Source organism: Ursus maritimus, unplaced genomic scaffold, assembly GCF_017311325.1.
Source record: "Ursus maritimus isolate PB19 unplaced genomic scaffold, ASM1731132v1 scaffold_9, whole genome shotgun sequence".
Taxonomy (NCBI): Eukaryota; Metazoa; Chordata; class Mammalia; order Carnivora; family Ursidae; genus Ursus; species Ursus maritimus.
Window position 1 is genome coordinate 44,309,568 of NW_024427107.1, and position 11,942 is coordinate 44,321,509.

Here is an 11,942-nt window from a genome sequence, read left to right on the forward strand (position 1 = left end):
TCTCTTCTTAATCTTACTTATGTTTTTCCTTTCCACCCAGAAAGTCCCTTTTAACATTTCTAGTAGGATTGGTTTAGTGGTGAGGAATTCCTTTAACTTCTGTTTGTCTGGGCAACTGTATTTCTCCTTCTGTTCTGAATGATAGCCTTGCTATATAGAGTATTCTTGGCTGCACATTTTTTCATTTCAGTGCTTTGAGTATATCATGCCATTCTCTTCTGGCCTGTAGCTTCTGAAGAAAAATCAGCTGATAGCCTTATGGTATTTCCCATGTATGTAACTGTTTTCGTTTTTCTTGCAGCTTTTAAAATTCTGTCTTTACCACTGGCGTTTGCCATATGAATTACTACATGCCTTGGTGTCAACCTCCTTGTGTTTACTTTGTTTGGAGCTCTCTATGCATCCTTGATCTGGGTTTCTATTTCCTTCCCCAAATTTGGGAAGTTCTTAGCTATTATTTTTTCAAATACATTTTCTGCCCTCTTTTCTCTGTCTTCTCCTTTTGGGATTTCTGTAATGCACATGTTATTTGCTTGATGTTGTCATTTCATTCCCGAAGTCTGCTCTCATTTTGTGTAATGTTTTCCTCTCTCACCTGGTCAGCTTGACTGCTGTCCATTACTCTGTCCACCAGGTTGCTGATTCTTTTGCTTCCTCTAGCTTACTATTTATTACACCTAATGTAGTTTTAATTTCATTTATTTTGTTCTTCATCTCTGATTGTCTTTTTTTAAATCTCTGTGTTAAGGGTCTCACTGAAGTCATCCACTCTTTTCTCAAGTCCCATGAGTGTCTTTATATGATAATTACTTTAAATTCTCTGTCAGACATATTATTTTTTTTTAATGATTTTTTTATTATATCATGTTAGTCACCATACAGTACATCCCTGGTTTCCGATGTAAGGCTCGATGATTCATTAGTTGTGTGTAACACCCAATGCACCATGCAATACGTGCCCTCCTTACTACCCATCACCGGTCTATCCCATTCCCCCACCCCCCTCCCCTCTGAGGCCCTCAGTTTGTTTCTCATAGTCCATAGTGTCTCATGTTTCATCCCCCCTTCTGATTACCCCCCCCTTCTTTATCCCTTTCTTCCCCTACCGATCATCCTAGTTCTTATGTTCCATAGATGAGCGAAATCATATGATAATTGTCTTTCTCTGCTTGACTTATTTCACTTGGCATTATCTCCTCCAGTGCCGTCCATGTTGCAGCAAATGTTCTTTGGGGTAAACACCCGGTGGTGCAATGGCTGGATCATAGGGTAGCTCAATTTTTAACTTTTTAAGGGACCTCCACACTGTTTTCCAGAGTGGCTGTACCAACTTGCATTCCCACCAACAATGTAGGAGGGATCCCCTTTCTCCACATCCTCTCCAACAATTGTTGTTTCTTGCCTTGTCAATTTTTGCCATTCTAACTGGCGTAAGGTGGTATCTCAGTGTGGTTTTGATTTGAATTTCCTTGATGGCTAATGATTTTGAACATTTTTTCATGTGTCCGTTAGCCATTTGTATGTCTTCATTGGAAAAGTGTCTGTTCATATCTTCTGCCCATTTTTTGATTTGTTTATTTGTTTCTCGTGTATTGAGTTTGAGAAGTTCTTTGTAGATCTTGGATACCAGTCCTTTATCTGTAGTGTCATTTGCAAATATATTCTCCCATTCCGTGGGCTGCCTCTTAGTTTTTCTGACTGTTTCCTTGGCTGTGTAGAAACTTTTAATCTTGATGAAGTCCCATAAATTCATTTTACCTTTTGTTTCTCTTGCCTTTGGAGATGTATCATGAAAAAGGTTGCTTTGGCCGATGTCGTAGAGGTTGCTGCCTATGTTCTCCTCTAGGATTTTGATGGATTCCTGTCTCACATCGAGGTCTTTCATCCATTTGGAGTTTATTTTTGTGTATGGTGTGTGATAGTGGTCAAGTTTCATTCTTTTGCATGTAGCTGTCCAATTTTCCCAGCACCATTTATTGAAGAGACTGTCTTTTTTGCACCGGATGTTTTTTCCTGCTTTATCAAATATTAGTTGCCCAAAGAGCCGAGGGTCCATTTCTGGGCTGTCTATTCTGTTCCATTGGTCTATGTGGCTGTTTTTGTGTATCAGGCATATTATTTATCTCCATTTTGCTTCGGTGTCTTGCTGTGATTTTGTCCTGTTCTCTCATTTGGGATGTATTCCTTTTTCTCCTCATTTTGTCTAACTGTGTCTATTTCTGTGTGTTAGGAAAGTCAGCTATGTCTCTTGCTCTTGAAGATAATGGCTTTATGATGAATAGGTCCTGTAGTGCCCTGCAGTGCAGTGTTCCCTGCTCACCAGAACCTGAAGCTTTCAGGTTGTCTCTTACATACATTGTGTACACCCTGCTTTTGTGGCTGAGCCACTTTTTCCTTCAGTGCACTCATCTACAGTGGCTTTTTTTGTTTTGTTTTGTTTTGTGGGCATTGTTTGGTTCATGTGGTGTCAGTGGACCAATCTGGAGCTGTATAGGCTTGAATTGAGTCAGTTCATGGATTTGCCCATGATGCAATAGCAACAAAATGTGAGGATCCTTCACTGTGTTGTCTCCTAAGAAGCTTTCATTGGTGGGTGGGGCCTGAAATCTGAAGAGCTATCTACCCTTTGCCCACTGCTATGGCCACAGTGTTACTGGTGTGTGTAGTTCTCTTTCCCAGTTTCTCAGGGAGTACTTTTGAGTGGTGCTGTCCCCTGTTGGGACTGCTTTCACCTTTCTAGGCCTGTGGTTCTGCGCTGGGTGGACTCTGGCCAGGAGTGCATTGGACGATCGGCAAGGTATGGAGGAAGAGGAGGCAGGAAAGGGAAGGGTTAGCAAGTTAAGTAGCGAGTGTGGACACCAGGCTGGTCCCCCTAGGTGGTCATGTGTTTATGCTGGGGGAGGGAAATAGCACCTTTCATCTCCTCTGTTCCTGAATGACTCTCCCAGAAATTTCTGTCCCTTAGGGACAGGCTCTGACATAAGTAAAGTACGCCCCCTCTTATATGCTCCAAGTGCTTTTGAAATTGGTGTTCTATGCTTATCTCTTGGGCTGTCTCTTTAAGGGTGGGGACTCAGCTGCCTGTTACCCTCTGGGCTCTTCCAGAACCCAGCCTGCTCATTTTTAAAGTTGCAGGTTTTAAGTCCCATTGGTTCTAAGAACTCACAAAATTTGGCTCTCTGGTTTTCAAAGCCAAATGTTATGGGGATTTGTCTTCCCTATGTGGGCTCCCCTGTGCCTGGGTTTGTTTTGCTCTCCTTTTTATACCTATGGAGCCCCTCCCTCCTGTGGACAGACCTTGAGGGTCCATTTAGCTCCTGACTGTATATCTGCCCATTTCAGATCCTTTTGGATGTGGCCTCTTCTCTATATTTAGTTGTAGAATTTTTACTGCCAGTTTTTGGATTGTTTTCTGAGTTATTTACACTTATGTGAATGTTATATACTTATATCCTTGGCTTGAGGTGAGCTTAGGGTCTTCCTACTCTGCCATCTTCCCAGAAGCCCAGTGCAGTGCATTTTCCATGGCATAGAAATGAAGGATTAAAACTGCAACAAGTTGGATAGTACATACCCAAGAACTGATTGTTATTATTTTAATCAATTAATTTTCAGTCTCAAAAGTACCTTATTTATTATTAACAGTACCTTATTGTTGCAAACAGGAAGTATAATAGATGTCAGACTACTATGTTAAATGTACGTTTTCTTATAGCCCCAGTGAGACTGAACATATCTGATGATTTCTGAACAATTGGTGGTACCATGATCTTGAGTAAAAAAATGATACATTTAGTGTGTATTTGGTAGAAGTAAAAGTTACGACACAGGATTCGAAAAGCTGAAGAGCTGCCATAGCACAGTTGTTAAAGGCATGGACTTTGGAGTCAGACTTCCTAGATTCACATCCCTGTTTTCCACTTCCAGCTGGATGACTTAGAATAAGTTACTTAATCTCTGTATGGTCATTTTTCTTATCCAAAAATGGTGAGAATAAGAATCTGAATAATGATGTGTTCCTCCTGGGGTTGTTATGAGGTTTAAAACAACCAATATTATTACTTTTAAAGCAAAGACCTGACATGTAGCAGGTGTTAGAGGTTTTGGTTAAATAAAGTATAGATCAAGATTGGCAGAATTTATAATTTTCATATCCTACCTGTAAAATATGCATAACTACAGAAAATTGTCCTTTTTTAAAAAACTGTGTTCCTCATATCTTTTAGAAAATATGGATTGAAAATCCAAAATAATGTGATTTTACACTTCTAATAACCAGATGTTGTAATAATGGTATTTATAAGAAGTTAATATTCTGTATTAGATTTTCAAAATTTGACCATAGAAATTTTTTTGGAAAACTTTGGTATTCATTGTTCAAAGAGTTTTAAAATTTTGATGGTACCTAAAAATGTATTTTTATAGAATTTATTTTTATTTATTTTTTTAAAAGAGAGAGCAGGAACTGGGAGGGGCAGAGGGAGAGGAGAGAGTGAATCTCAAACAGATTCCATGCTCAGCACAGAGCCGAGCATGGGGCTCAATCTCACTACCATGAGATCATGACCTGAGCTGAAACCAAAAGTAGGATGCCTAACCAAGGCGCCCCTAGAGTTTATTTTTTTAAAGCAGTTTTAGGTGCTCAGTGAAATTGAGAAGGTACAGAGATTTCCATTGTATCCCTTGCCCCCACACATGCTTAGACTCCCCCATTATCAACACTCTCTACCAAAGTGTTACATTGTTATCATTGATGAAGTTACATCATTATCACCCAAAGTCCATAGTTTACATTACAGCTCACTCGATGGTGGTATACATTCTGTGGGTTGGACAAGTTTATATTGACCTGTATCCACCATTGTAGTACCATACAGAGTAGTTTTACTATGCTACAATCTTCTGTGCTCTGCCTGTTCCTCGCTCTCTCCTCAACTCTTAGTAACTACTGATCTTTTTATTGTTTCCGTAGTTTTGCCTTTTACAGATTGTCATATAGTTTGAATTAGTATGTAGCCTTTTCAAACTAGCTTCTTTCACATAGCAAGATGCATTTAAATTTCTTCCATGTGTTTTTATGGCTTCCATAACTCATTTCTTTTAAGTGATAGATAATATTCCATTTTTTGTATGTACCAGAATTCATTGATTCACCTACTGAAGGACATCTTAGTTGCTTCTAAATTTTACCAATTGTGAATAAAGGTCCTATAAATTTCTGTGTGCAGGTTTTGTGTGGTTGGTCTATATTTAAGATAGTTATTTAATTTGGCAGAATTCTACCATAGGTTTAGGTAACCATTTTGTTCTCATAACTACTAATGTACAAAAAGAACGTGATGAAGTCTACATGAGTAGAAAGCAAATTAATGTGTTTTTTATTAAGAAAATTGTAGTAGGTAATTCATTGTTGTAAAACAATTAATTCTGAAATAAATGGAATAAAGTGTTATAGATACCCCCTTTCCTCTTACCCCTCATCAATTCTGTTTTACTCTCCTTAGAGGTAACATCTGCTGTGGGTTTGTTTTTTACTCTTCTATAACTTTTTCTGAAGTTATATGGGGTAGACAAATCACGCCCAAACTCACACATTGTTTTAAAAACATATTTGGACTGTACTACACATACGTATTTTTCTCATTTCACAAGGTATTAAAAATATGCTTTCTCATTTGTGGAACATAAGGAATAGCAGGGAGATTGGTAGGAGAAGGAAGGGAAAAATGAAGGGGGGCGTAAACAGAGGGGGAAATGAACCATGAGAGACTATAGACTCCAGGAAACAATCTGAGGGTTTTAGATGGGAGGGGAGTTAGGGGATGGGCTAGCCCAGTGATGGGTATTAAGGAGGGCACGTATTGCATGGAGCACTGGGTGTCATACGCAAACAATGATTCATTGAGCCCTACATCAAAAACTAATGATGTACTCTATGGTCACTAGCATATCATAATAAATAAAAACTACCCATAAAAAATATGCTTTCTGTCATACCGGTAATTGTTTCTCATTTTAAATGAATGAATTAGGGGCACCTGGGTGGCTCAAGTGATGAAGTGTCTGCCTTCGGCTCAGGTCATGATCCCAGGGTCTGGGATGGAGTCTTGCATGGGGGCTCCCTGCTCAACAGGGAGTCTGCTTCTCCCTCTCCCTTTGCCTGCCACTCCCCCTGCTTATGCTCTCTCTCTGTCAAATAAATAAAATCTTTTAAAAAATGAATGAATTATAATCTTCATTGTGGGTATTCCAAAGTTTTTTTTTTTTTTTTTAAAGATTTTATTTATTTATTTGACAGAGATAGAAACAGCCAGTGAGAGAGGGAACACAAGCAGGGGGAGTGGGAGAGGAAGAAGCAGGCTCTGGGAGAGGAAGAAGCAGGCTCCCAAAGTTAATTTAACCTTCTTTTTTTTTTTTTTGATGGTCAGATAAGTTGCTTAGCATTTTCCTTCTCCATTTCCTCTCCCTTCTTACCCCCCATGCTCTCTCTCTTTTTTTTTTTTTTAACTATTTCAAATAATAGTGCTGATACTGACCGTTCTTTATGTTTGTATGGATGCATCTTACATTGTTATAGTACTTCTATACCATAGATTTTTAGAAATGGGATTATTTTGAAGAAGAATAGTGTATGCTTAAATTTTGATAGCTACAAATTGTCATCTCTTGCAGTTCTACTCTATAGATCATATTTATATTTCCAGTACATGAAAAATTCTCACAAGAGGCTTCAACAACAGATTTTGTAAACATACAAACTGATACTTTAAAATGTTTGCCAGTGTGGTCATTGAAGAGAATACCTGAATTTTGTCTTAACTTTTATTTGTTTGTTGGCAAGTTTGAGCACTCTTAGTTTATTGGCCAAATTATGTTTTTCTGTGTATTGTCTGTTCATATTTTTTTCCATTTTTTATAGTTGTTGATATGTTTTCCACTTAATACCTTCTTTTGAACTAATGGGAATTTCAGCTTGGTAGGTGTAAAAAACTAAGGGTTTTTCCCCTCTCAATTCTCTTTCTCCTACAGCTCCATTCTTTCATCTGCTGTGACCTAAAACCTTGGAGTCATCCTTTCTTCACCATTCTCTCTTAATGTATTTGTAGTGCATCAGTAAGTCCCATTGGCTGTAGCTTTTACAGGGATACAGAATTTCATCACTACTTACTGCCTTCTCTGTAGCCACCATCTCTCACATATTGTCTTCCTGTTTTAATACTTGTAGCCTGTTTTCCTGCAGAGTAGCCAGAGAAATTCTTTTAAAATATGTCCAATAATTTTATGACTATATTTAGAATCCATTATTATATCCTAGCTTCTTCAAAGCAAAAGTCTTCTTTCCGTGGCCTGTATAAGCTCTGTATGATTGGTCCTCATTTATAGCTCTGACTTCTTTTCCTACTTCTGTCACTCTTTACTTTGCTGTGGCCAATATTGCTTCTATACTGTTTCTTAAAAATTCTAACTAGACAGCGGGACACCTGGGTAGCTCAGTTGGTTAAGTGTCTGCCTCTAGCTCAGGTCAGGATCTCAGGATCTTGGGGTCAAGCCCCATGTCGGGCTCCACACTCAGTGGGGAGTCTGTTTCTTCCTCTGCCCCTCCCCCTCCCCCTGCTCTCTATCAAATAAAAAAATAAAATCTTAAAAAAAAAAAGAAAATCCTAAGTACACATCTGAGGACTTTTGCAATACTGTTTTATCTCCCTGGAATACGCTGCTCCCAAATATCTCCATGGATCCCTCCCAAACTCTTTTTTTAAAATAAACATTCTTTGAATTTCTAACATGTATAATGTGGTAGACTTGAGTTTATGAGGAAAAAAGATTATGCTCCATGCCTTTAAGGTATGATTAATCTAATATAAATGCAAATAAACCAAGTTGGGAAGATAGGGAAAGAATGAGTTGAGATACAGCAACTATAGTTCACATAGTGGTGATATAGTAGCATTTATTTTGGAGAGAATTATAGGACCATCAAACTTAATTTATTCAAATTCTTAAAGAGCAAGTTCTGATTTATTTATTTTGTGCTACTTAAAAAGTACTTAAAATGGTACATACAAATTATATGTTTGCATTAACATATAGTATATGAAATATATATCGATCTGTTTGGAAATAATACATATTGTTACAAATTATTAAATTAAAAGTAATTTCTGAAATTTCACATTAAAAATAACATGCTGTACAGAGTGGAATATCACATTTTGTTAATCTACAAATCTGCCTTTTATGTAATCCCATACTTCTTTTGGTTACTTTCAAAATCAGTTTCTAAAGTTGAAAGAATATGGATAAGCTTTTGTTATCAGGAGAATTCATATATAGGAAGACTTCTTTCTTATCAGTTTTGGATGAATCAGATGTTTTATTGTTGAACTTCCTTTTCTTTTCAAGTAAAGCTTTTATTGCAGTATTAATACTGAGAAATGGGTAAATTGTTAGGTTACAACTTAATGAATTTTTGTGAAGTGGATATATCCATGTATTAAGTAAATAGACTATTAGATTATAGCATTGTTCCACAGTGTCACCTCCCAGTCACCAATTCCTGACAAGAGTAACCAACATGGTCCTGACTTTTAACAGATTAGTTTCACTTATTTTTGAATAGTGCAAAAATCAGTAATTCTATAATATAAAATGGTCTAATACAATATTTTATAATCTCATTTGGACGTATTAAACAAGGAAAGAAATAATTATGGAAATATTTTCTGTATATTTTTGTGAAACAGTAAAGTACATATGTGTTAACTAACTGTTCTTATACTTAGAATCCCGACCATTGTCAGTTCCCGTGAAAGCCATGATGAATCTCTCTGAAGGCTGTAGAAGTCCTGAAGAAAGAATGAAAGAATTTATTGGAGTAGTGTGGAATGCAGTAAAGAGTCTCACACTACAGGTAACATAAAAGTTAGTAATAATCATGGTTTTAATTTCTATAATCCTTTATAATTTTCAGCAACTTAAATATTGGTAAAAAATAATCTCACTGGTAACAATATTGGTAAAAAAATAACCTCACTCTTAACACTTGTGTATACTATCTCATTTCTGTAACTTAGAAACTCTTGGCGCACTTTACGTGTTAACAGAATGATATGAAATACCTATTATGTGTTCTTGATAAAGTTATAAAAATACACACATTTTGAGATGTTTCTTTAAAAAATTCATCCGACTGTTTCTTTAAGCATTATTTAAAGGATTTTAAGTGTTCAATATACAAATCAGAAAACACTGGACAATAGGCCAAGTTGGACAGTGGTCCCTGAGATATTTAAGATAAGGTCAGAATGGCCTAGTGACTCTTGGCTTTGGGGAATAAGAGGAAGGAGGCTGTCCAAGTGGGGTTTCAGGTGCCAGTTTTGGCCTTTGGGTGGATAGTGATGCCATGAAATGGTAAAAGAAGCAGCTTTTCAGAGTTAGGGGCAAATAGGGAGTTTAATTTATGCATGCATTTGAAATGCCTGTGAGATATCCAGGCTTCTATTAGACCGCAGGATATTCATATTTGGAGGTTAAGGGAGAGATTCACAGCAGAGATATAATTTTGGGAATCATCTACAGATGATTAGAACCAGGAGAATTGGTCATCCAAAAAATATGTAAAGTTGAAAGAGCAATGGGCCAAGGGAATACCATGTCTAAAGTAGACAGTAAAAGAGAGTGTCCTTGAAGCAGACTGTAGGAGAGAGAGATCAGAAATGTAGAAGGAAAAGTCAGACAGTTCATGGAAGCCAAGGGTGTGTAGAATTTCAAGGAACTGTACTTAGCAATATCAAATTCTGGATCTTAGCTATGGACTTTGCTTATCTGCAGTATGAAATGGTTACATAATGTTTAAGGTTATTTATAATTCTAACATTCTTGTGGGATTCTTTTGGTTCTTTTGCTTGTTTTATAATGATACAGTGCCTTCATTAGCTTTGTCACTAGCAATAAACTTAATCTTATACATTATTATGGATTAGTTATAAGTAGAGATACTGATGTTACTCATTTTTTTCTTCTTTAAAAAATTTTTAATTGTGGTAAGATATGCTTAACATAAAATTTGCTGTGTTAACTATTTTTATGGGTGCAGTTAAGACAGATGTTCCTTACTTGACTAAACTTATTGAGTATAAATTAACATATACAGGAGTACTAATGATTATATCTTTGTGTAGTTTATTTTGTATATGACCTAGGCACTTGCCTGCCTCATTCCTAGTCCCTGCCCTGTATTATACATGTGGTATATTTAGACATTTCCACATGTTAATGTGTTCTGGAAAGGTTTAAAGATAAAACTTGATTCTGATTAAATGATTAAAATCTAGGCCTTAAAATTCTGAGTTTTTAAAATAGTGGTGTCCATTTTCCAAGATGTTTTATGAACTAAAATATAAAACAGAAAACACTGAAATTGTCATCAGATAAAACAGAACATCATACTTGAAGCCATCAAAGGATTATTCTTTTAGTGGAAGTTTGAGCAAGTGAATGTGTTTGGAATCAGAATCTCTGGAAAATTGATTTTGCAGCCAAAGTTGATATTTGCTAAGCCCATGTTCTCTTTTACTTATGATAGACATATCTTGCATTTAGACATTAACAGTATTCACTGTAACCTATTTGTTTTTCAGTGGGAAAAGTAACTTCCACATTTTATCTTAATGGATTATGTTATAGTACTTTATGTAGTCTTGAATAGTTTTTTAAAATGTGAACTTGGTTTGGGGGCCTTTTTCTCAAAAGATTAGCATAAACTCAGTTCTTTGCAATTTTTCTCTATCGGCTGATCAGCAAAGATCTTATCTATTATACTTCAAAAAGCTACATTTTATTCCAGAAGCACATGATTGGCAACAGCATGCAGTTGACAAAATAGAAATATTCTGGGCTATAATTCACTAATAAAGGAGAACATTTCCTAGTTTTTGCCCAGCTGTTTTTTTTTTTTACATTGAAGATCAAGTTTCTGTTATATGGCATTTTCTACATGATTTTTGTCCTTTCTGAAGCTTTCTGAGTGTACTGTATAATAGAGTGGACTCTTTTTTTTTCCCCATACCAAGCCTCTTGGTCTCCTTCTTTTGCTAATAATGATCTGTTATTCCTTTAGAGAACTACTTCCCACATTCCTTGATTTTGATGTGTCAAAGTGTGTCAGGTCCCATAAGCTAGTTAGGCTAGACCGATTGAATTCTCTCTGCCAAGAAGTTACATATAGAATATGATCAGTAATGCGGTAATCATATTGCATGATACACTTGCTGTCCTCATATCCAGTGAAATTTCTGGCCTATCTCCATGATTAAATAAGGGTAAACATTTGAGGCTAGACAGATCAACTACCAGCCATCTTAATTGTAAAAGTAATTATTTACATTAATGCATAAAATTTTGCAAGGTTCATATTTTTATTTTTAGGCATTGAGAAAGTGACCACAATTGCATGGTAGTTTGTTAGAAGGAGGAAGTCTGGAATTCAAATGTAGGCATTTTTCATGTTTTCTCTTGGCGGATATTTATGGGAAAATGTGGATTTGTAACAATCTGGAAAAGAAGACAACTAAGGTTCACTTTTGAGGTTTTTAACTTAATGCCCTAAACTGGGTATATTTAGATTTCTACTATATATGATGACACCTCAAATATTTTCATAGTGTATTAAGAATTTATAGAATAGGAAAACTGATTTGGGCAATAGTTAATATATTTGTTATAGTGCAAATGGAATACTGCATATTTTGGTGGCCTCTGTGTACATAAATAGTTGCATCATAAGCATAAGTCTTTTTAGATAGACTGTGAACATCTCTTATGAATCCATGAGAGCTAATATATGGATCTGACATATATGAGATAATCAATGTATGTTCATTGACTTTATTTTATTTAGAAAACCTTCAGGTGAGAGTTAATACATTGCATCTTTATGTCAG

General features: G+C 36.2%; 1 protein-coding gene across 1 annotated transcript in view; it reads left to right on the forward strand.

Annotated features, from left to right (window-relative positions):
• The window catches only part of VPS13B (vacuolar protein sorting 13 homolog B), a 759,954-nt gene that overhangs the window by 365,316 nt on the left and 382,696 nt on the right, over positions 1-11,942 (forward strand). The window contains exon 22 of the mRNA XM_040625596.1: positions 8,784-8,911. Within this exon, the coding sequence (XP_040481530.1) occupies positions 8,784-8,911 (128 nt within the window). The remainder of the gene's footprint in view (positions 1-8,783; positions 8,912-11,942) is intronic.